Source organism: Podarcis raffonei, chromosome 1 (genome assembly GCF_027172205.1).
Source record: "Podarcis raffonei isolate rPodRaf1 chromosome 1, rPodRaf1.pri, whole genome shotgun sequence".
Taxonomy (NCBI): domain Eukaryota; kingdom Metazoa; phylum Chordata; class Lepidosauria; order Squamata; family Lacertidae; genus Podarcis; species Podarcis raffonei.
In genome coordinates this window covers 74052844-74075869 of record NC_070602.1, presented here as the reverse complement: position 1 = coordinate 74075869, position 23026 = coordinate 74052844, and the positions used below count along the sequence as shown (strand labels likewise).

General features: G+C 44.3%; 1 protein-coding gene across 2 annotated transcripts; it reads right to left on the bottom strand.

Moving 5' to 3' along the window:
* Positions 1 to 209: 209 nt before the first annotated feature.
* On the bottom strand, positions 210 to 22397 carry IGF2 (insulin like growth factor 2). Of its 2 annotated transcripts, none has more exons than XM_053393913.1 (4): positions 21936 to 22397; positions 10142 to 10304; positions 3697 to 3884; positions 210 to 2900 (listed from the first exon to the last, which is right to left on the bottom strand). In XM_053393913.1, exons 1-4 carry the CDS (start codon positions 22380 to 22382, stop codon positions 2658 to 2660), a joined length of 1041 nt encoding a protein of 346 aa, XP_053249888.1. In that variant the 5' UTR covers positions 22383 to 22397; the 3' UTR covers positions 210 to 2657. The 2 variants fall into 2 exon arrangements, with proteins under 2 accessions (XP_053249888.1, XP_053249898.1); XM_053393923.1 differs by having other exon boundaries at positions 3697 to 3863.
* Between the last annotated feature and the right edge of the window lie 629 nt (positions 22398 to 23026).

The window sequence follows — 23026 nt, the reverse complement described above, 5'->3', positions numbered from 1 at the left end:
CATACACTTTCCTTCACGAAACATTTACATGTGCCCCTTCACTCAGTGTTGTCTGTTGAGACTCCTCGCCTCCCACCCACAAGTTGACAAGCATTTGAGCATGTATTAACTTTGTGGACATTCCACTGACTTGGACTAATATGCCGTAAGCTCAAAGCATGCAGGTACTTAACTGCTTTGCAGTATCTGGGCTTGCTTTGTTAAGAACTCAGCCCAGACTATATATAAAATTCCCTTTGCTCTTTCCTCACTCTCAAAAAAAAAGATCATCCCTGTTCCCTCTACCAAAGCATATATAGAAAGCTATAAAGGCAGCTTGATCATCTTTGAGCGACTATTTTACTTGTCACCTTAAAAAAACAAAAATCAAAGGGGGACTTTTGGTAAAGAGCTTCTATGAAAGCTTGTGTGTTGGAAACTTTTTTTTTTAAAAAAAACCTCTTTTGTTTTCCCCACTCCACCCCACCCAACCCCAAAACATTTTCATCTGAGCTGTGTATTTCCCCGCTCCTTTGTAAATGATTAAGGAGCATATTTTTGTGGTGTGCAGGGCCATGGAAAACAAAAAAAATCCCCAAATGTTTCATGGCTCAAGATTGCAACAATTTAAAAACTGATAACATTTTTTAAAAAAAAAAAACCTTACCCTTTCTTAAAAAAAAATTCAAGTAATCTTTATGTTCTTTAAATGTAGATATATAGATATAAGGCAAAGCAGGTACAGCACTGATAAGATGTTCCCCTTTTTCTATGCAATTTATATATGTGGCATTGCTTTTATGGTTCTAGATAAGCCAGGTGATTGACTATAGAACATTTGATTATTATTTTTTTATACCACCTTCTTCATACCTCTCCAATTAAGCCTTGAGTTTTGAGCAGATAATTGGGTTTTAAAAGTTCCAGTCCTTGATGCATCAACTCTCTCCTGTCCCTCAGGTCCTATGAGGCAGTGAAGAACAACCTTTCCTTCAAATTTGTTAGGTTACCTCCTTTTCCTCTGGAGTTTTTGTACTAACCCCCTCCCCCCAAAACTTCTCCCTCACTCTAGCAGGGAAAGGGGAAACTTGGTGCTTTAAGTGGTTGTTATTGCTGTCATTATGGGATGGCGCAAGAGAGCCTTCAGAAGAATTGCACCTTCCCCTTTTGACAGGGAAGAAGGAAGCAGAAGCAGAAGCAAGATAAGGAGATGGTCAATTGTTTTGAGCCATTTCTCCTAATAAGGCTAGATTGGGCAACAGCAAATCTACGTTCTTGCCAAACCTGATAGATGCGAAGAGTCGCTTTCCAGAAAAATGGCATTGCATCAGAGAGAAGATGGCAGAGGTGGCCAGAAAATTGATTTAAAACACCTTGGTAGGAGGATGGTGACTCTCAGGCTGCAAAAGCGAAAAATGAGTACTCTATGTACAATGATTGCTTCCATGGAACAGAATCAGGTAACTCACAAAGCACATGCATATGCCTTTGCACTTGGCATGCTCTGGGTATCAGGGAATGAGTGAAGGACTTAAGAAAAAAATATTTTGATCTAAAATGCATATAGATGTATTATTGTGTTTCTGCATGTGCATGCATTTTGTGTATATGAGTGAAAGGCAATTAGCTCATATGGTCATGACCAAGCTATATTTCAGAAGAGAAAAAAAAAGAACACACTTTTCACACTTTCCTAAAACGAAAAGCTAAAAAATTTCAAGTTCAGTATTCGAGATCTTGTCCTTCCCACCCCACCCTCTTCTAATTATCTGGGTTCGTTTTCCCCTTTTCCAACTTACATTAGCACCATAACAACATTTAAACATTACAATCCCTCTTCAGTTACTACATACACACATACACACACACACACACAAAAATGGTCCCATTAAAAATAGTGCTTTTTCTGCCAAAAAAAGTTATATATAATATATATCTTATATAATTCAACTAAATCTGTGGCAAATGTGCAATGCAGACGCCTCCTCCATTAAAGTGAACTTAACGTTCACACACTCTCACTTCATCGGTGATTTTTAAAGGTGCAAGTACATTTGGAATTGTGTAATTTAAAAAAAAGGTAGTGGGCCTCATCATTTCTTCTCTGGTTTTTAAAACATGGAAAAAAATGAAGAAGAAGTCTCAAACACATACTGTAGACTTGTGATTTCCAAAGGAAAAAAACTAGTGGGGTGAAAATGAGGCCAAAATTTTAAACCTTCAGATATTCCACTCCAACCCCCCACCCCAACTTCATTTTTATTGTCAATACAGACATAAACTGGGCTTCTTTCAATATCATTGTTTTCTCTTTCTCTGTCTTCATTGGTTGGTAAATTGACAGGCAGTGGCCCAATATTAAATAGTTCAAGTGCCTTAACTGTCCCTTTTAAGTAAAGGCTGAGAATACTGGGTAGGAAAGGAACAAGAACCAGCAAACAAAAAATACTTAAAAGACAATGCCACAGAAATGTTGTTGCTGCCACCGCCAACGTTGTAATCCTGTTTCTCTTTCTATGTCAGTTGTTTGGTGTTAATGGTGCCCCTTGTGGTTACTCCTTGGTGTGAAAGGGCATTTGCCCTCACCCCTCCACCTTGGTTTGGGAGAGAGAAAAGGGTGAGGCCAGGCCTAGGAAATAAAAAATAAAGAGTCCATTTTGGAAATTGTTCATCACAGTTCACTTCTGGCTGCCCAATGTTTCTGAGGTGGTGGTTTGCACAACAAGAGGCTTCTGGGTAGGCAGGACAATCAAGGGACGATGGATCTTTGACTCCTCAGACTCTTGCAGTCCTTCAGTTTGCCATCGATACCGGCGGGCCCGGTGGATGTTGGGAATCCCTCTCTGAAGGCGCTGTGAACTTTTCTTCTGCCATATGTCATATTTTGAGTACCTGGCATGAGAGGGCTTTTGAAAGGGATCCTTAAAGGAAAGCAAGAGGGGGAGAAATGGAAGTGGAACATCAGTATGCTGCATCAATGAAATAGAGATATCCACAGTTTGAATTCACCATAAAATGTCACCCCACTCAATAGCAGCTACAGTCATACCTTGGTTCTCAAACAGAATGCGTTCCGCGGGTCCCTCCAACTCCCAGAACTGTTTAAAAACCAAGGCACAGCTTCCGATTGGATGCAGGAGCATCCTGCAGCCAAATGGAAGCTGCACCAGATGCTCAGCTTCCGAAAATCGTTCGAAAACCGAACAGTCACTTCCGGTTTTTGATCGTTTGGGAGCTGAAACGTAAAAGTTCCACGTTGTTCAGCAACCAAGGTATGACTGTACTATTTGATTGGTACCCACTGGGCCAAAAAGACCTGGCAACCTTTGGAAGAGAGTGTGAGTGGCTGACACACTGGCACCCTGAACAGGAGAACTCCACATTCGGAAGGCTGCTCAGTAGCATTTCTCCCATAACCTATCAACAAGTGCTCACTGACAGTAAAAATCCTGTGCATATTTAGAAAAAAAGGCCCTGCTATCTTTATGGTGTATATAAAGGAGGAACAATGATACACACATTTGCTTGATATTATTTTTTTTTCTTTCCCACCCCCAGCAATTTCTCGATCTGCTTGTGTGTAAGACATTATCTGCACCTCACGCAGAGATAAAACTGTTTTGCTGTAACTGCAAAAGCAGCAGATGCTAAAGATACGGGTTCCTGGTTGTCCAATGCTAAAATGCCTCCTGTTACTCAGATAGCATCTCCACTTACCTTGTTCAGTGCTGGTAAGGCTACAAGAGAAGATGACGAGAGATCACGCTCCGATTTGACAGATTTTGCGCAGTAAGTTTCCAAAAGGTTAAGATCGCAGCTCCGGAAACAGCACTCCTCTACTATGCCACGGTTGAGCCTTCCTCTGTTTCTGCCCACAGGCCTACCTGTAATAGCAGAAATGCCACCTTAAAGTTAGAAAACAAATTAAGAGCATTTATTTATTTGCACATGGCACATTTTTAAAAAGCAACCCTAACCTTGAAAAGACAGCAGCAAATCCACCACTACATCCAAAGATCTGGCAGTTCATGCCAGCCAAGGCAGAAGGTGTAAATGGTTGGTGTTTGTTTTTGTTACACCAGGTTCAAGCTGGCATGGCTATGGGGCTTAGGGAGCAGGATCTGCAAGATCTGCAGGGCTTTGGACACAGCAGTTCAAAAGCCACTGGTGTTCTTCCTCCAGTCATCCTGTTCTGGCACTTTCTACTGCCTACTACCAATGAGAACCCCCAGTAGTAGCTTCGCATCAAGCTGGGCAAAGCTGTGGACTCTGCCACAAAGACAGCCCCCTCCATTGGTAGCACTCCTCTCCACTGACAGAGGCTGGCAGAGAGGTAGCTATACACCATCCAGCCCCTTCTCCCCAGTCATCAGCATGGGGTGCGTGTTGTGCCCTTGATTAGTTAACACAGAAAGGGAGGGAAAGGGGACCAGGGTGCTAATCTTCTGTTGTTGTTGTTCTTTAAGACTGGCCTCACCCAAGTAGTTCACAAAAATATTTATTTATGAACCACTTTGTAGCCTAAGGCCATCAGGGCCAGAGCAGTGTACAAAATAATGTTACAGACAATCCCACATTTTATAGCAAAGTATTGGCATGCCATAAAAGTGTGGGAAGCTGCAACTTCAACTCTGCAATGGCTGCTCATCAAGAACTCACTGAACCTCTTTTTGCTGCCTGCCAGAGATAAAGATGACGACAACAACAACAACAATAGCAACAACAGTAGCCAAATATCAGAGTGGCCAGGCTCCTGAAGCTTTAACAGTTGCACAGAAGAGTGAAATTTCTTCTTCTACCCAACTATTAACTGTAGGAGCCTCAGGGCTAGCCCAAGGCATTTTTGCCCCTGAGGTGAAGCACAAAATGCCCCCTCCCTACTAAGAAAGAAGGAGTGAGTAAAGATCTACATCAGGATCTCCTGCCCCTGTGGATTCTGCCGTCTGAGGCATTGGTGTCACCTTGCCTCATGGGCGAGATAGTCCTGAGGGAAAAAGACCCTTTCTGTGCTTGTCTCTGTGTACACATTCCCTTTAACTCTGCAGCCAGTGCACTCACTCTGCTGGTTTGTGAAGCTGTGTACATATGACACCAGCCACATCTGTCCTGAAATTTCTTGAGAAATACTGCATTTTGGTGTGTTTTCCTCCAAACCAGCTTCAATTGGATTTGAAAACAGAAGCCAATGGAAGACATTCGTGCCCATTCTCTGCTCATTCATGTGGACAGAGAGCAGGTGATTTGGAAACACATTTCACCATACTGATGTGTAGACGATGTGCCAATGTGATTTGAAACACAGCAAGGGAAAATGACCTTGCTGGAATTTTGGCTGCTAATGGATAAGCAACTTTCAGCATTCCAGGAAACAAGATCCTTTCATTTTAATGTACAGTATGTTGCATCAACATGCTAGAGTTAAGTGACTCTTTGCTGTCCTGACTCATGCTCAATTCTGTGTCCAATGTTCTGCAGCTCAAAATATAATGTGCATCACGCCATTTCATGAAAAATTCCAGTATGCTTTCTATTACGAGTGTTTGTTTCTGTCTTCCTGGCCTGAAATGAATTAACTTTTCTATATCTGTCATCTGCTATTTTCTCTTTCATGGTTACTGCCAAATATTTCCTAGGATAGGCCACATTATCCAATTATCCTGTTAAATAATTGGACAGGGATTTGACTGTCCAAAATTCAGTATATCCTTCCATTCAATGCAAGACTCCCACCCCAATAAAAGGGGGGGGGGAGCGAGCAAGGATATTCTATATCAAAACTATTTCTGCACACCATGAATGAAAGCAATGCACTTCTAGTGGGGAAAAAACAAATAGCGCTGGTTAGTTTGAGCATTCATTCCAGAATGCAGTCATGTATACACACTGTCAGGCGGTGAGTTTCCCAACAGCTTAGTCTGTGATGCAAGAGTCACATGCAGACAACTGAGATTTTGCTGCTAACTAGAGAAGATGAAACAAAGCAAGTCTATAACACGAGCACACAGTAATAAAAGTACTTGGGCAATCATATATACAACTCTCAGATGTCCAAAGCACACTTGCACCAATCCAACCATCCTCACAGCTGCCCTGTAAGGTAGGCCAGCATTGTCACCCCCACGTTGCTGACTCCTTGAGACTGAGAGAACTCCTCCTTTAAAGCTGCCTTGCTGCTAAAATGAGATCTGACCCTGGGCAGTTTCTGCTCCACAGCTTAGGCACTAACCCACCCTGCCAGCTCGCATCAGAGAGTAGGTGGCTGTCTTCCTTTAAATTGTCCCTTCTCCTTTCAGTTGACTCACCTTCATTATGAAGGCTGCTTTTCTTATTGGAGAGGTGTTACTGGGGCCCCGTACAGAAGGAGGTCCCCCAGCCAGAGATCACTCAGGCTCAAGCTGGCTGACTTTCAGCAGTAAGCTATATTTGGGCCCCTTTGGTCCATTCACTGTCATGCAATCTTTTGAGCTTCCTCTCAGGAAAAGACCCAGGAGGTCACATTCAACAGCACATACAGCCTCTGCATCCTGCACCCACACAGCAGCAGGCGACAGACACGGACACAGTGGCTAGACACTAATTTGCTGAAGAATCAGAGTCCCCCTTGCCTTCTTGGGGTTTTTGTTTGCCCCCACTTCCCCCCCCAAACAGGAATCGCAACTAGCCTATGTTGTGTTTCAAAGTTGTTTGGGATTGTATTGCAAATGCACATGTGCGTACCAAGGAAGAAGTGTCTTGTGTATGTGCCTGCATATAGGGACTTATGTGCCACACTTCCGAGTAATTGTAAGATCCAGCAAAACCTGTGCCCGCTTTCCTCGCACGCCCCCTAACCACCACTTCTGGCTGATCAATCAAGCACCAAGTCAAGCGGAAGAAGACTTTGGGTGTAAACAATCCTCTCTTCCCCTGTCAAAGGAATGTGGGCACCAACAAGTGGTCCTTTGTCAGATGGCTGGGCAGCAGCAGCCATTGTTCCAAACCCCTCCCCCAAAATAGCTTCTCTCCCCCCTCCCTATTTTTCCTAGTATTATTCTGCAGGACGCAGAGAGAGAGAGAAAGAGAGAGAGAGAGAGAGAGAGAGAGAGAGAGAGAGAATGTGCTTTGTCAGCATAAGTGGCTGGAAAGAGCTAAATTCTTATCAGCTGTTGGAAAGGAAGAAACAGGAGCTGTTGTTTACAGAAATCAGACGCCTCTTCTGTCCTAGTCCATGAAGGAAGATTCAGGTCTCTCTTACCAATTTCTGAGAGGGATTTAATTTTTTGGGTGGGAGTGGAGAGGAATCCCCTCAGAGCTAAAATGTTTATTCCAAGTACCAGCCACTGTTCCACACGCCACACTAGGCTCCTTATCTGGGAAAGGTGGGATATAATCAAACATACATACATACATACATACATACATACATACATACATACATGCAAGAACTCCTTAAATGCTGATCAGTGTTCTGGATTTTGTGTCTATGGTTGATGTTGGTATATGGAAGCAACAAGAGCTGTTCCGCCTGCAGCATCTCCCTTCATACATTTTTGCAGCAGTTTAAGTGACTAGTTTTGCAAACATTGTGCAAAACAAATACTAATTAGGCTTCTTGTGGAGTATCTGCTTCCTAGCCCTACCCAGAGAGTATTTTTAGCTCTCTAGCCCCTCTCTCCAGCGCCGCCACCAGCATCCCCACCCCCACTAAGAAAGAAATGGTACTTAAAACATCTGAGAGCCAAACTCTCTTAGGACTCAGTGCAAGCCTGACTTCAATAGGACTATGATGAATTGCCTCAGCTGGGCTCCTGACCTTTGGGGCCTTCGGACATAGTGGTAGATTAAAGAGCCTAAAAAGCAACTTCCCTTCTAAAAATGTTTTCAGAGGAGACTTCAGACCACCTACTACAACATGGGAAGTAGGGGAAGGACATCTTTTGATGCCAGACAGGACAATGAGCCGCACAGCATTCTTACTATACAGACTCTGGTAGATACTATGCTTCCTGTCTAGTTTATGGCAGCAAACACTGGCAGGTCTTTCTGTGCTGAAGTGCTCCAAGTTACCCTCTGTTCTCCTACTGCAGCAGAACACTTGGACCTCACTGACGAGCACTCTGTAATTTTCTGTATCCTTGACCACCTCCCCCCACCTTGCCAAAAAAGCTTGTCATTTCTATGATGATAACTCTAGAATGAATTATACCCAGTTATTAAGTCAGGGATCCATGTCCTGGAACCCAGATTCAGTTCCAATAGTTCCGTCTTGGGAACATATGAAGCAACTGGAGAATGCTTCTGGTTGTGTGCTGAGCATGCTTCCCTCACTGATTTGCAACCAGAAAGCAATATCACATCTAGGCTTAAAAGGCAAGGTGTCCCAATCAAAGTGGGTGGGCTTGTAGGCAAGCTTTGAGCTCAGTCATTGATCTTTTAAAATGTCAACCACTAGCTCCAATCCATGCACTTCTAGAATGCAATGCAATGCAATGTGCACACGCACACACACACACACATATATAATGAGGCTATGTGGGCTAAGAGTGGCCAGTCCATGAAAAGGGCTCTTTGCGCAAACTGATGTACCAATATACCATGGGGGGAGCACCCTCATTGTTTCCAATATCGTTTTCATCATTCCCAGTGCACCATGAATACAAGAATGCTACAGAAGCATAGAGGTGCAAAAGAATGCAACGCAACCGGATTCCCACATAGCAACACATTTTTTTAATCCTCTGTGTCACTAAAAAACAAAATGCTTTACAGTGGCCAGTTTCTCATCAATCACAAACGATCTCACGTGGTAGTTGCAAGGGGGAATGACATAAGCAGCGCAGCGCATTGGTGTTCTGAGAGATAAACCAATCTATACTGAAGGAACACTTGCACAGACCTCATCATCTTGTGTGCTGGAGGGACTTGTCCTTGGGCAAGAAAACTCTTTGCTCGCTAAAGACTTCTCATTGGGAAATTAGGTGATGGTTTCAAAAGTACTGTTTTAAGGATGGTATTATTATTAGATTGTATGTGGCTACCCATCAATGTAAGTTTCTGGTGGTAGTGGGCACTCTTTGCTGGGTAAAGAGTTCAACTTTGGCTGAATTCAAGGCAAAACTCTTCTGAAACACAGGTAAGCTGCGCTTTTGCTCAAATACAGCTCTGACTCAAAATGGTACAGGGATCTAATCTCAGATAACCCCCAGTCCCATTTTAGGTTAAGCAGTTTAGCTGCAGCATCCATGGGATTAGACTTCATGTCTCACAGAACTTCTGCCTCTCCAGTCAACAGCAAAGCAATAAAGCTCAATAAAGCAGGGCATCACCACCAACAGCACTGCCAGGGGTAAACAATGGGCGGGGATGGAATTGCTTCTCGTTTCTTATTTATTTTATTGGATTTATATACCACCTTCCTGAAAAGACATCTAAGGGCATTTACAACTTTAAAACACTAAAAAATATATGATGTAAAATGTAGAGTGACTCCAGAGACAGATTTAAGGGAGCTCAACCGGTTCAGTTGCACTGGGCACAGAGCCTCAAGGGTGCCACCATTATGATGCCGAATGGAAGGTGAGAGGCGCAGGGTGTGTGAATTTGAGACCCCAAAGTCCGCCACTGGTGACTCTCAGTTCCACCAGGAGCCCATTGTCTGTGTGCTCCCTGGCTTGATCTCCCTCACGTCTGCCTTCCCTCAGGACACATAGGTCTTCAGCAAACAAGGGAAGGAAGGGCCTTTTACAGACTCATGAGCTGTAAGAGGAAAATGAGTGCAGGAGAGCTAGAGAACTAATAGCACAGTCCTGCACATGTCTATTCAAAACTAAGTCACACTAAGTTTAATGAGGCTTAGTCCCAGGTCAGTGGACAAAGGATTTCAACTTTTACGTTTTATTCTCTCTCTCTCTCTCTCTCTCTCTCTCTCTCTCTCTCTCTCTCTCACACACACACACACACACACACACACACACACACACACCAGTTATGAGGGAAAGACTTGTAACTTACATATGATGAATACAGGTTCGTTCGTGTCACATTGCCCAGTAATAGGAAGATAGCACTGGCCTACCTTATAGGGCTTCTTTTGAGATGGTATTTCATGTATATGTTTTCAAAACTTGAAATACACCACATAAAAACAACATCAACAAAGGCTGTACATAAGGAATATACTTACTGAAGTAAAAACCTCGGTCTCCACAGACAAACTGCAGTGTGTCCACCAGCTCTCCCCCACAGAGGGTTTCAGGAGCACCATACGCAGAAACAGAATCCACTGTGTAGGCCAGGAAGGTGAGGGCAAGCAGCAGTATCCTCCTGGAGGTGCACATCTTCTGCACCTAAGAGACACATGTTCAAAGGCATTAAGAATGGCTACAGAATGGTTCCGTCTATATTATCCAAACAGCTGTGAAATGTTGAAAACGGAATACAGTAGCAAAATAAGTGTGTGTGTGTGTGTGTGTGTGTGTGTGTGTGTGTGTGTGTGTCTTTGGTCTTTTTTTATTCTGAAAACCAAAGCAATCCCAACAAAGCATAGGTAATTAATATTGTATAATCTATATTAGTATTAACTCTGCAATCCATACTAAATCATTTGCCTGAGGCTTTCCCCACCATACCTTTCCCAAAATTGAGTTCTTCCAGTGCAAAGGAAGAAATGACACCTTGCCTTGCTTTGAGAGTTAATTAATTTTGAGCTCAGGTCCTGAGCATCAAATTGCCACAAGTGACTTTCCAATGAGATAATGGCCTCCCTGGTTGTCAGCTAAAAGCAACACCTCTATATTGAACAGAGAGGCAGCATAGAGAGAGATCTCTTGGTGGGAAAGGGAATGCCTCCCTCAGCTCTTGCAGATCTCTCTGGATGGCCTATCAGGAGTCAAATGTAACAGACAAGATTGACAATGGGGATGAAGAGACACGCGCCAAGGATAGGGCAATACACAAGCAGCTCACATTACAAATACCATAAACAGGAATGGGGAACCTGCAGTTCTCCAGATGTTGCTAGAATACTGACTCCCATCAGCCCAGCCACCAGGGTGATGGGAGTTGGAGTCCAACAACATCTGGTCACAAGTTCCACATTCCTGCCATTAAACATACGTTGAAGAAACCAACATAACAAAGCTCACTGCAGCCACTTCAGTTCACCTTGTAAAAACTGAAGCCAGGCAATGAACAGTTGTTTCACTGAAGGACTCAAGGCAGGGCCCCCAAGTCCAGATACAAGGCAGTCCTGTCTCCACTATATATTTAAAGCAGTATCACATCAGTTTAACAGTTATGGCTCCCCCTCCCCCCAAAAAATATCCTGGGGTGTGTAGTTTGTTAAGGGTGCAGTGAGTTGTTAGGAGACCCCGATTTCCCTCATAGAGCTACCATTTCCAGAGTACCCTGGAAAGAGGGAAGCTCTGTGAGGGGAATAGGGGTCTTCCATCAACTCTCAGCACCCATAACAATCTACAGTCGTACCTTGGTTGCCAAACATCTTGGAACTCATACGTTTCGGCTCCTGAATGATTGAAAACCGGAAGTGAGTGTTCCAGTTTTCAAGCGATTTTCGGAAGCTGAATGTCCGGTGCAGCTTCCAATTGGCTGCAGGACACTTCTGCAACCAATCAGAAGCCGCGTTTTTGTTTTTGAACAGTTTTGGGAGTCAAACGGACTCCCAGAAAGAACCAAAGTATGACTGTACTCTTCTCAGGATTATTTGGGGAAAGCTGTGACTGTTTCAAGTGGCATGATACTGCTTTCAATGTATAGTTCAGATGGGGCCCTGGCTAGGACAGAAGTGCTACCTGCATTTTCAAACAAGAGAGAGTGTAAAAGCTTGTCAGGGTCTAGACCCTGTGGTGGAGGTACACCATACTATAAACATTTGGCTTCCCCTCCCCCAAAAAGGCCACAAGTTTCTATGCCAAAAATAAAGGTACTAAATATATATATATATAATTAGTGCCATATATTGACTTTAGAGTCTACTGGAGAGATATACAAATATAAACAATAACAATATATTGTACCATATCAATAAAATACAAGTACATAATAGCACAAAACAACCATATTACGATAATAACTGCACAATCTGCATAACACAATCAAATGTGTTATGAATATCATGATTCACCAAGCATGTGTCAACTGATAAAAGTCTTTAGTGGCATACAAGTAAAGAGGGACATCTCTTTACTTTTGAGCAGGACCTCTAAAGTGTGTAATTATATTTGTGGTATGCTGCAAAAAGTTATTTTGTACAGTTATTTAAAAAAATGAAACAATCTGTTGCTCTTTTAAAGTTAAAGTTGCTCTTTTACCTGGTAAAAACCAATTCAACAACAGCTTGTCCTCAAACAATACTTGGTCATCTATAACAACACGTTGCTCCTCCTGTTCAGTGAAATCAGGGCACCTTCTTTGTCAATCATAAATTTCAAAAGTGGGTATTTTGACCTATCAAATATAGCTCCCCTAATTGCTAGACTGTTGCTCTGGACAACTTTAAACCAGACTTAACACTGCCTTCAGAGACAGCATTGCTGTTCTTTGGAAAGTCTAGCTAACGTATGGTCATCATTCACAACAGCACAAGGCAGACAGGGTGACCTTTCGTAGAGTTGGAATGAATCCCACCAGTGATCTAGTTCAATCTATTCCTGGCTTAGCCCCAAGCTTTCTAATGTGACCCTAGACAGAGTCCAAGGCCGGCTTTCTATCCATTAATCCATACCACCTATCCTGGATTACCAACTTTCTAGTAACTTACAGTCGACTCAGTCCCCAGTGGAGGAGTCCCACAATGCAGATGCAGGGAAATAATTGCTGTACTAGGCAGGAGCAACACAATGATGGCCCAAAGGTAGTTTGGTATATTATTTCAAAACAATTTGATTTGGTCTTGAATCAAGTGCTGTTTCATAAGATTCACCTTGGAATTAAAAATCTTAAAATCTTTTTTTTAAAAAAATATATCTTAAAATGCTTTCCCCTTTAGACCCAGAATAATGATATTAATAAATTGGTGTATGCGTCAACTTGTAGGTCATGAAATCTATTAATGAAAGCAGTGTCTGTCCAAAGTATTTTAGGATCACACAACTAAGCTCCTTGAGGGATAAATATATTTGTGATTATTTTGGTACAGTATGTTAACCTTTGCAGTTCCCCTATTTTGCCTCCCATATAGTCTGGAAGCAGCACAATGAAATAATGGTTTAATGTGTGCATGCTACCAACATCTTCTGCCTCTGTTAATGGTTAACACTGCACTGAGTCGAGTCTAAACCAACACCACCTATCAGTTTACAACACATGGTGATTTGATTTTCCTTCATTATTAGAGAGCTGCTGTGATTTGGCATGCAGTGCTGCATGCAAGCATCTGTGTGGCTAAGTGGCCTCTCTAAGTGATTTTTGTAAACAGAGAGAGGCTCAGCTTGCTCAAAGCAATTGGTCCAAATCAATGGTATAGATTTAGCCTGTCCTATATTAATTCTGGAAGGTGCAAGTATTGCAGACTATCCAGGCTTCTAAACAAAGAAATAACCACAACAACCAGTAACAAGGTGTTTGCAATGCACTATTTTAGCGTTTTGCTATATTCGCCCATATTACAGATATGATTACTGTTATCCTCTCCCCCTTCTAGGGATTCAGCATTTCTTAAAGAAAATAAAGGAGATATTGTTGCAAATAGAGATCTGTGAGCAGGATCTCCTGTGTTGTGATTGTAGCTGTGGAATAGGGGAAGGGTGTTAACTGTGCTGCCAGGAAAGAGAGGGCTTAGGTCTCTGTGCCATTTTCCTGGTTAAGAACAAACCATTGCCCCATTCTGCATCACAGAGCAAAACATATGGGTACCTGTAAGTGCAGCTATCACCAAGGACAGGATTTAGTTTTCAGAGTACCGTGTTGCCTTTCCAACTGTCCATGGGAACATGCCAGAAGTTGAAATCCTGAGTGTGCCGGTGGGTGCCACAGTTGCGAAGCCAACAAATGACTTGGTGAACTGCCCAAAACTCAGAGGCTAAGTAGAGGCAGAAATTCTGCCACGTGGTCCCAAACGTCCCAGTGAGCTACAAGTAGTGACCTGTGCTCCCTAGCCCTACCTACGCTGCATCAGATGAAGCTAAAGTCCCGCCAGCCTACCTGGGCTCATCTTGTAGGCCGCATGTGTAGGCCACAGTCCTGTGTTCCATTGTCCATAAGGACAACCAAAAATCCCAGCTCCCAATTAACTTCTGCCTCATGTTGTTAGTTTAACCACCTTGTCATTGACCCTGGTCACAGTTAGTCGCCCACAAGCAGTTGCTTAATTCTGACAAACTGGCTAAACAAGTGTGTGTGTGTTTGCCAGGAAGCCTCAAAACTGGAATCCGCGTCTGAAGTTCACAAGTTATTTGGGGGGGTTGGAAGGCATCTCTGCAGACATACATTGTAACCAATAGACTATTGGCCAATAGACTATTAGCCAATCCCACAGAGTGCTTCTTTCAAGCCTAACTTGGGAGAAGGAAAGACCCTGTGGGCACCAGAGAAGACCTCTGGGCTCACCTGCAGGCACCACTCTGGCCATCCCCGCTCTATCCCTCCATGCTATGTGGGCACTGCAACGACAGGAGGTAGGTGATGTGGCACTTCAAATGGCTTGGCATGTCAACAATGCAGACACCCACACACATAACAATATCTTGGCAAAACTCAGAGATAACGGCATAGAAAAATGCAAGTGGGGAGATGCAAACCCAAATGAAGAAACTATTTCACCCCCACTTCCTCACTTCTCACCACGTATTCTGTCTGCTAGCTTATCTCCACCTTTCTCTTGAAGTGGAAGTCAATGGTACTTTTAAGTGAGCAGCCAGAGAACTCTTCCATGGTTCTAGGTAACCAACTTTCCACTCTGTCCTTTGATCCCATTATTAAACTATTCTCTCCTGCCCAAGCCACAGCCCAGGAGCTAATGCAGGCACCTTGAGAGGAGGAAGCAACTGTTTTGTCATCAGCAGCAGTAATTTCAGATAATGTTCAGACTGAAATTAGAATGGCTTCCCCTCACCACAGAACTCATCCATTTTCCATTTGAATAGAATTCCCTCTTCCTCACAATAGCTGCTTCCCTTCCTCCCCTTAGGCCAGAAGTGAACAAGCTACACTTACATTATTCTCTTGCTGGTGGTTTCTGTTAGGAGAGCCATTTCTGAAGCATCCTGAAATAAACGCTGCGCAAAGGGGAGTTTGGTACTTGTACTGTAACCTAAGCCAGCACCAAAATGGATGCCCTGCATGATCCCATCCTGTGATCTCTCCTCCCACATTTAAATGCTGCGCTTTTCAGATACAACTCAGCAATGTTCACCTTGGGCAGATTTCCTACCCTTCCCCCCCCCTTCCCTTCTTCACCACCAGAGGCCGATGTAATAGGAGACCAGGCTGAGAACAGCAAGGGAGCAAAAAAACACCCTTGTTTACAGGGTGCTGAACTCCCTGCTCTTTCCCATCCCTAGATGAATCTTCTGCAAACAACCTTGCATCTTTGTGTTTACTCCACAGGAATCCAGAGACAATGGGGCAGCAGAGATAACAGGGGCTTAGTAGCAGGCTTAAGAGCCAGTGTTGCCATGTGGCCTGCTTGCTGCCAAGCTCTCCTGCTCCTCCCAGCAACAACATGAGGACCCCGTGGCTTTCTACAAGTTGCTGGGACTCCATCGTCCATCAGTACCAGCCAGCATGGCCAACGATTAGGGATGCTGGGTGATGTAGTTCAGCAACATCTGATGCCAGGTTATTCACCCCTGCCCCTAAGCACTCAGGCCAAAGCCCACACTCCACTCCCTTGGTTGTTTCGGGGAGCAGGTTGGAATCAGGGTAAGCACCTTGGTAAGGGTTCAGCATCAAAGACGAATGGCCACAGCTTGTCAAATGCCTCAGTTAGATATTTCCAACCTTGTGGATTTGTCTCAAGTGGATACACAGGAAAGCCATCAGGTCCGGGCTGATGAAAGGTGGAAATAAACACAGTTAAGTTCCCTCCCGTGTGCCTGAGGCCACCTTGAAAGAGAGGGCTGACTCTAAGGAAGGGCATGGGGAGAGGGCAGCACAGCCACATGGGAACATTCCTCAGTAGTACCTGGATCTCAGAGCAGCTTAATGTTTCTACATGCCAAGTGATTTCTATACAATTCACAGTGCAAACCAATACCAGTCCACTCAGAAATAAAGCCCATTAGGTTCCATGGGTCTTATTCCCAACAAAGTGGGTACAGGGCCTATATTACTAGCTGTGCATGCCAAAATAACACATCCCTTTGATTTAACCAAAACAAAGGGGAGCAAAGGGGGCCTGTTTGCCTCATGATTGGTAACACTGTAATACATTCATTTCGTTTTAAAATGTAGCAAATGCTCATAAAAGCGGCAACTTTTTTTTTACAGTTATAATTCAGATATACTCAAGAGCTGACTTGCTGAATCTTGCATTTGAAATTGTCCCCCACAATTGAATTCCACCCCGCTGTTAATATTATACTGCCCATGTATATTAAGGGGCCTACTTAATGTCATGGGCAGAGAGTGAGTTGTGCCAATTCCCTATAAAGCCATTGGTGGGAGGGTTTAAAAATCACAGGAAGAGGATGGTGGGAAGAGGATGCTTCAATTATCAGCTGTTTTTTTCTCCTGGTAGAGGTTCTTCCAGGTTCAGCTGGGAGGAAATGGAAGAAGCTTCTTTTTTGGGGGGGGGAGAACATAAGTGGGGAAAAGATTCTCTAGCTTCCCATTGTATGCCTACAGGTGTTTCTCCACCTTTTTAGAGTACAGCAATGGCAACCTGCTCCTGTCACATTGGCCTGCTACAGTTACATCTAGTTGCCCCTTAACTCTTGTACTTGTATGATCTTAATTGGTTAGGTGCACACAGGAACTTCAACAAAATGTTGTAGTGCAGGCTGTTCCTGTTTGGATTTCCAACCCTTCAATTCCAGTTCCCTTATAATTTATCTATTTATTTTAAATTCTGATTTAGCTACATAAGGAATAGCACTTGAATAACTGAATTCCCCATTGTGGGTGGGTGGGGGTCTCTCTCTCTCTCTCTGTGTGTGTGTGTGTGTGTGTGTGTGTACACACTGCCAGTACAGGAAAGAACCTTTCCATGTGTTACAATAAAAAAGGCAGCTTTGAAACAGAAATTCATTAGCATGGTAAGGATAAAAATAAAAGGCAAGAGGCACAGAGGTGTTAACTTTTATTATGTATCCCTGGATTTCAGTATGTTGGAGTGTGGTATGATAAAGCTCCACAGCAAAGCCACATACCCCAAAAGCATAATATCAGAAATTAGAGGTCTAATTTATGTCTGCTGCTTCCACTGGACACTTCTCCTCTAGCTTACACATAGCTGTTTTCCTTGTCACCAGCATCCCAAGTCATAATAGCCTCCAGGCAAGCTGGCATGGATGTTATGGTGGTTTCAGGTCATAAATGCCAGGTCTTTTCAGGTCACAGATGCCATAAATTATCAATGCAGGCATATGTGTATACCTATCAGACGAGGCATCCCTCCTCCTTTCTCACACAGGAGGGAAAGCCGCTTCTGAGATGGTGCCTGGAGTGACATGTGTGCAGCCTCTAGGTTTCAAAGTCTAAAACTAAGAAAAGAGCTAGCTACTGTTTTAATTCCTATGCAAATTATATAGTTTTAAACCAGACAGAAGCTCATTTTGGCATTAAGCAGCATATAAACTAATAAATCAACATCATCAAAATAAAACGAGTAAAGAGGTCATGCTGTTAACTGACCAACATTTCTCCAAGTAACAGCTCTACTAGGAAGGTCTGTGGACTGATTTGCAAGGCTGCTTTAAGTTGCCTTCACCTGAGCTGACTTAAGGGTGGAAGACAGAGGGCCATCTGTCATGGATGCTTTAGTTGAGATTCCTCCATTGCATGGGGTTGGGCTAGATGACCCTTGGGGTCCCTTCCAACTCTACAATTAGAAGATTCTATGATTCTATGAACTGTGGCCCTCCACCTGTTGCCCTTGAGCCTCAGCCATCAGGACCAAATGGTCAGGGTTGAGGTCCAGCAACAGCAAGCGGGCCACAAGGCACCTCCCATTCCTGATCTAAGTCCTATCTGAAGGGCCTTCAAAATGCCATTTTAAAAAAAGGTGAAAGCAGGTCATGCTGGAAGAACACAGATTATTATTTTTGCTTTCAGGTGTGGAAAGTGTTGGGGGTTGGCTCTCTCTGCACCAACACAAGCTACATATATGTTTTCATTCAATTATATATAACTCGGTCCTTCTGTGCAACCTCTCTCACACATACCCCTGTAGAACCAAAGCAAACTTCAGCCACCCGAGTCTGATGAAAATGAGTTGTTATTCATAGAATCTTAGAATTGTAGAGTTGGAAGGGATCCCAAGAGTCATCTAGTCCAACCCCTTGCAATGCAGGAATCTCAGCTAAATGGAAGGATGCTCCAAGTAGTTCCACTGAAATTAATGAGCATGTCTGACTTGAGTCCATTTGTAGTCTCATTAAACTGAGGTCACATCCAAAACATGCCTCTGAAATTCTTTGGTTTTCCACCAAAGAATCCCGGAAACTCTAGTTTGTTAAGGGTGCTAAGAACTGTAGCTCTGGGAGGGGTACCCTACAGTTCCCAGGATTCTTGGGGAGAAGCCATGAGTTTTAAATGTATGGCATGGATGTGACCTTAGTTGGACACAACCAGTCTTCAGTGCATCTTGTCAGATGGTCCTTTGCTTTAAGACAAGATAGTGGGGAAGGGGACTCAGCTAGCAGAAAGCTCCCCCTTCAGCCTCCTGTGCCACAAAGGAACATCATATTCAGGCACCAAGCCTCAATCTGTGTACATTTACCACTGAAATAAGAGTATTGCTTGAACTTTGGTGTTCAGCCTGGGGGGGGAGAGATTTAGTACATTAAATAAAAACAGGAACAATCTTTCTAAAAGCATCTGGCAGGAGACAGGAAAAGGGAGATTTAAAAGTCAGTCTTCACCCAGGTGACTGATCAGTTTCAGTTGCTCAGGTTAACAACTTTCTTTATTTCCCCCCTTTCCTTTTCTGCATTTGCTTCCAAAACCTGAAGTCAATAAGAAAAGGGGGGGGGATACGTCTCTCCCTTGCAAGCAAAGTCCATGGTGAGCTGGAGTCAACTGGCACGCAATTTGCCCCCAAACAGATTTCAAATTGGCTCCGTTTCCTGGCAATTCGTAGCTAACCCTCCCAAGCCCTGCAAGAAGACAAAATTCCCGCCTGTTGAAAGCTTCTTGTTTCACAGCCTCCTCCTCCTGCTCACTTGACGAAACAGACTCTTGCCGAGAAAACGTCTTGGCACAATAAGACAGCCAGTCTAAAAGCCGCCACAGCACAGAATTTCAAGATAGTAACAGCAAGTTAAAGCACACAAGTCATTCTCTCTCCCCCCCTCCAGCCCCTACTCCCCGCAGGCAATGCCTCTGTTGTACCCATTCCACAGACAGCTTAAGAAAATATTTGCACCATAAAAGATGAGTGCTTTTTGGCTGCCTGAGACGGCACTGTAAACTCCCCTTGATCTCCCTTGAGCTGCTGTAGATCACTCAACAGGTCAGAAAGAACTATTCTAGTAACAGCCTTCTGTGCAAACCACAGGTAAACAGCTTTTCACTTTAAAGAAAGTTGCGGAGAAGATGTCTCTTTCTGCAAGAAGCTACGTTGCATGTTCCCCAGTAAAGATCTGGATATTAGCAAAGGGAAGCCCTTTTCCCTCACACACCCCTCAACTCAACTGTCTCCCCTCGAGACAGTATTTTGTGCCATGGCTGGCTAAAATCTCTTGGGGTAAAAAGAAAAAACCCGAAACCTGAACAACTGTTGACAAACACTAGTGGTGCTGAAGTGAGTTGTAAACAGTCGTCTACAGTAGGGCAGAGTGAAGCACCAGCCGCAGGGTTTGAAGCATCGCTCTCTTCTCTCCCTACGACTATCTCAGCTAAAACCACCAATGCAAACCTTCCCCCGCCCACTCCTCCTTCCTCCTTTCCTTCTTTTTAAACACTCAGCATTCTAAGCCACAGATTAGGAACCCTGTCAGCGTACTCCTGGCTGAAAGCGGTTCAGACACATCTGCTGGTACAGTTATGTTGAAAACTACAGTTTCCTCAGGTCACCCAAATCCCTCCAGCTCAGCAGAGTGCTAAAACCTTTCCAAGTTTCTCAAAAACAATTACTTCTGGGGAAAGCAGTTGGAAGAAAAGAAAAGGAAAAGGAGAGGGAATAACAACAAGAATAATCTATACAAAGTAGAAGGCCATGTGCCAGCAGTTAACTCTCGGTCAGTTTTGGGCTTTATTTTCCAGTTTTCTCCCCACACCCCTCCTTCTCAGTGTTTTCATCCCTCAGAGACCTAACATGCTGTAGTGTTTTTTTTAAGAAGTGAATTTAACTGCCAGGACTAAGGAACTGTGTGTTCTTCATACAAAATGCACAAATCTTCAAACACCCCCTCCCCACTTCTAAGCAGCTTGAGAAAAGCAGGCAATAATTTTGTAATAATAATACCAGTAATAATAATAGCACGACTTAGTGTTCCGTCCAGCAAACAAGTACATGACCTCACATGTCCCTGTGCACAGAATTGCAATCCAGATCTCCAAATCACATGTAGGAGGACTTACGCCTAACTTCATCTAGACACTTCTCCACAGGCAAAATACAAAGGGCACCTTCGGTTCTCCACCCAAAAGGTCCACATACAACCTGAGAACTACCGGCTATTTAATTTCAAAGCACCATAAATGCAATTAAGACCTTTGGCATACAAAAATGTCCCTCGGTTGCTTTTTTAAAAGTAAGAACAGTAATAACAATGACAAAGGGCAGAAAACGAGGCGCAGAGCTTTTGCAAAACAATTTCTGGCCAGCAGCAACACCTCCATTCATAAAAGTGACGAAGGAGTGGAGGGTTGCCTCCAGTCTCCTTTGACAGATCTAACTCTCCGTTGTGTATTGTGCAGCCCCGCGCCTTCAAGTGAGATTTACCAGCCCCTTCCCCGTGAAATTGCCTCCCGTTTCATCGCTCTGGGTATTAAGAGTCCTGCAGCCCCCAGCCCCTACAGCGCAGGAATGTTCCCGGAGCTGGACGCTTGCAAAAGCTGGAAGAGTGCAAACCTTTGCAAGGAGTCCAAAACAGGGGACTCTGACCCATCCCTCGGGGTCCCTCTAGCGTCCCCAGGCCAATATTGCAGAACGGGGGTCTTAGGGGGTTTGTTTTTCCTGACTGCTCCGCTAACCCGAAGTCTGTCCACCGAAAGTTGTGTGTGTTTGTGCGGTATGGCTGGTTTTTTTTTTTTTAAAAAAGCATGCAAACTCTCACTCCGTGCAGCCGGTCCCCTTTGCAGCGCGAACTTTCTGCAAAACGCTTTTACAGCCGTTGCGAGAAGGGGAAAACCGCCTCATAAAAAAAAAAAAAAGGTGTGCAAGGCGGCGGGGCGGGGAGACGGACCGCACAACTCCGAGGCAGAGTGCGCAAAGTTGTGGGTGGCCAAAGGAGCCCAGGACTTGGAAAAGTGCTCGCGTCCCTCTCGGGAGCCGAGCGCAGAAACTTTTGTGCTTCTTCTCCAAGACGGGCTCCCCATCCCCGGCCGGACTCCAGCTATTGGCTTCTCTTTTTCTGCAATCGGTGTGTCCTTCGGTGAACTCGAGAGCCCACGGAGCGACGGGAGAGAGCGAGAGAAAGAGACGGAGCGCGCAAAAATAAAAGAAAAAAGAGCATCCCAGGGGAAAAAGCCGCACGAATGTGGCAGCTTTGCTCTCGGGGAGAGCTGCTACTCCGAGATGCTGCTGCTGCTGCTCTGCCCTCCGCGCCCTGCACCCTTCCCGCTCGCTGCCCTCCGTCCGCCCGGCTGCTTTGCAAACGGGAGATAAGTCCCGGCTGGTTTGCTTTTCCCCTTACCTTTGAACTGCCACAGCTGCTGCTGCTGCCGCCGCCGCTCTCAACTTCTTGCGTGCAGATTTGGAAGAAGGCTGGGTGGCTGTAGCATTCATCCATGTGGTTCCTCTGCTCTCTTGACATCGTGAGGCTGCTTTGCTGGGTTCTCTGGCTGTATTTGGTATAGCAAGTCCCTTTTTTGAAAGAGAAATCTCTGTCTGTCTGCATATATTTAAGAGGTTTCCTTTCCCCGACCGCCACCACCTCTCTCTGTCTCTCTTTCTCTGTCTGCCTGTCTGTCTTTGCTGCCTCTTTGCGTGGGTCTGGTTTCCAGAGGCAGCGCTGGTGGGGCTTCCCAGTAGCAGCTAGAGCCTCAATTAACTGCTCCACAGCTGAGGAGACAGACTGAGAGCGCTCACTGTCCCTTCTTTTATACACCCATCCAATGGGCATGCTCAAACTTCCAGCCATCAAGGTAGCAGCCAATAAAATTGCAGAGGTTATCTAACCCCTCTCATTCGCCCCCTCCTTTCTTAACCTCCTCCCTTTTAATTTTTTTTAGCTCTCCTGAGACTCCCATTTGGAAGACAAAAAAAAAAGTTCCAATAGTATGGTTGGGGGCTCTTACTTCATGGAGAGCATTCCTCGTCCTCCCCCCTCACAGGAAAGAGGGGGAAATGTGGAGGGTGGGTTTGCTTGTATGCATGCATGCATGCATGCTACATAGATATATAGCTATACATTTCTTTGGTGAACTAAATCAATGCTATTGGGATTGAGAGATGTCAGCACCTTCAGGCTACCCAATGTTTAACAATGATTTGCCTTTCATCTCACTGGTTGAATTAATCCTCCTTTTTAATGTAATCAAAGCTCAGGTCAAGGAAAGAGCTCTGCAGTCATGCTCCAGTCACACTGATCTTGTTAATCAATGACTATTGCTCACCTATCGCTTCTTGTTTATCAGTGGCTATTGCCCACCTAAATTGTTATATGTAAGTGCAACTAAAGAAAGGCCCTGCCAACTTGCTCTGGGGAGGGGAGATCAACCCAAAAGCTCCTGACCTCAAGATCTTACTCAAACTCACTGCCCTAGGAAGAGTGGGTGCAATGTT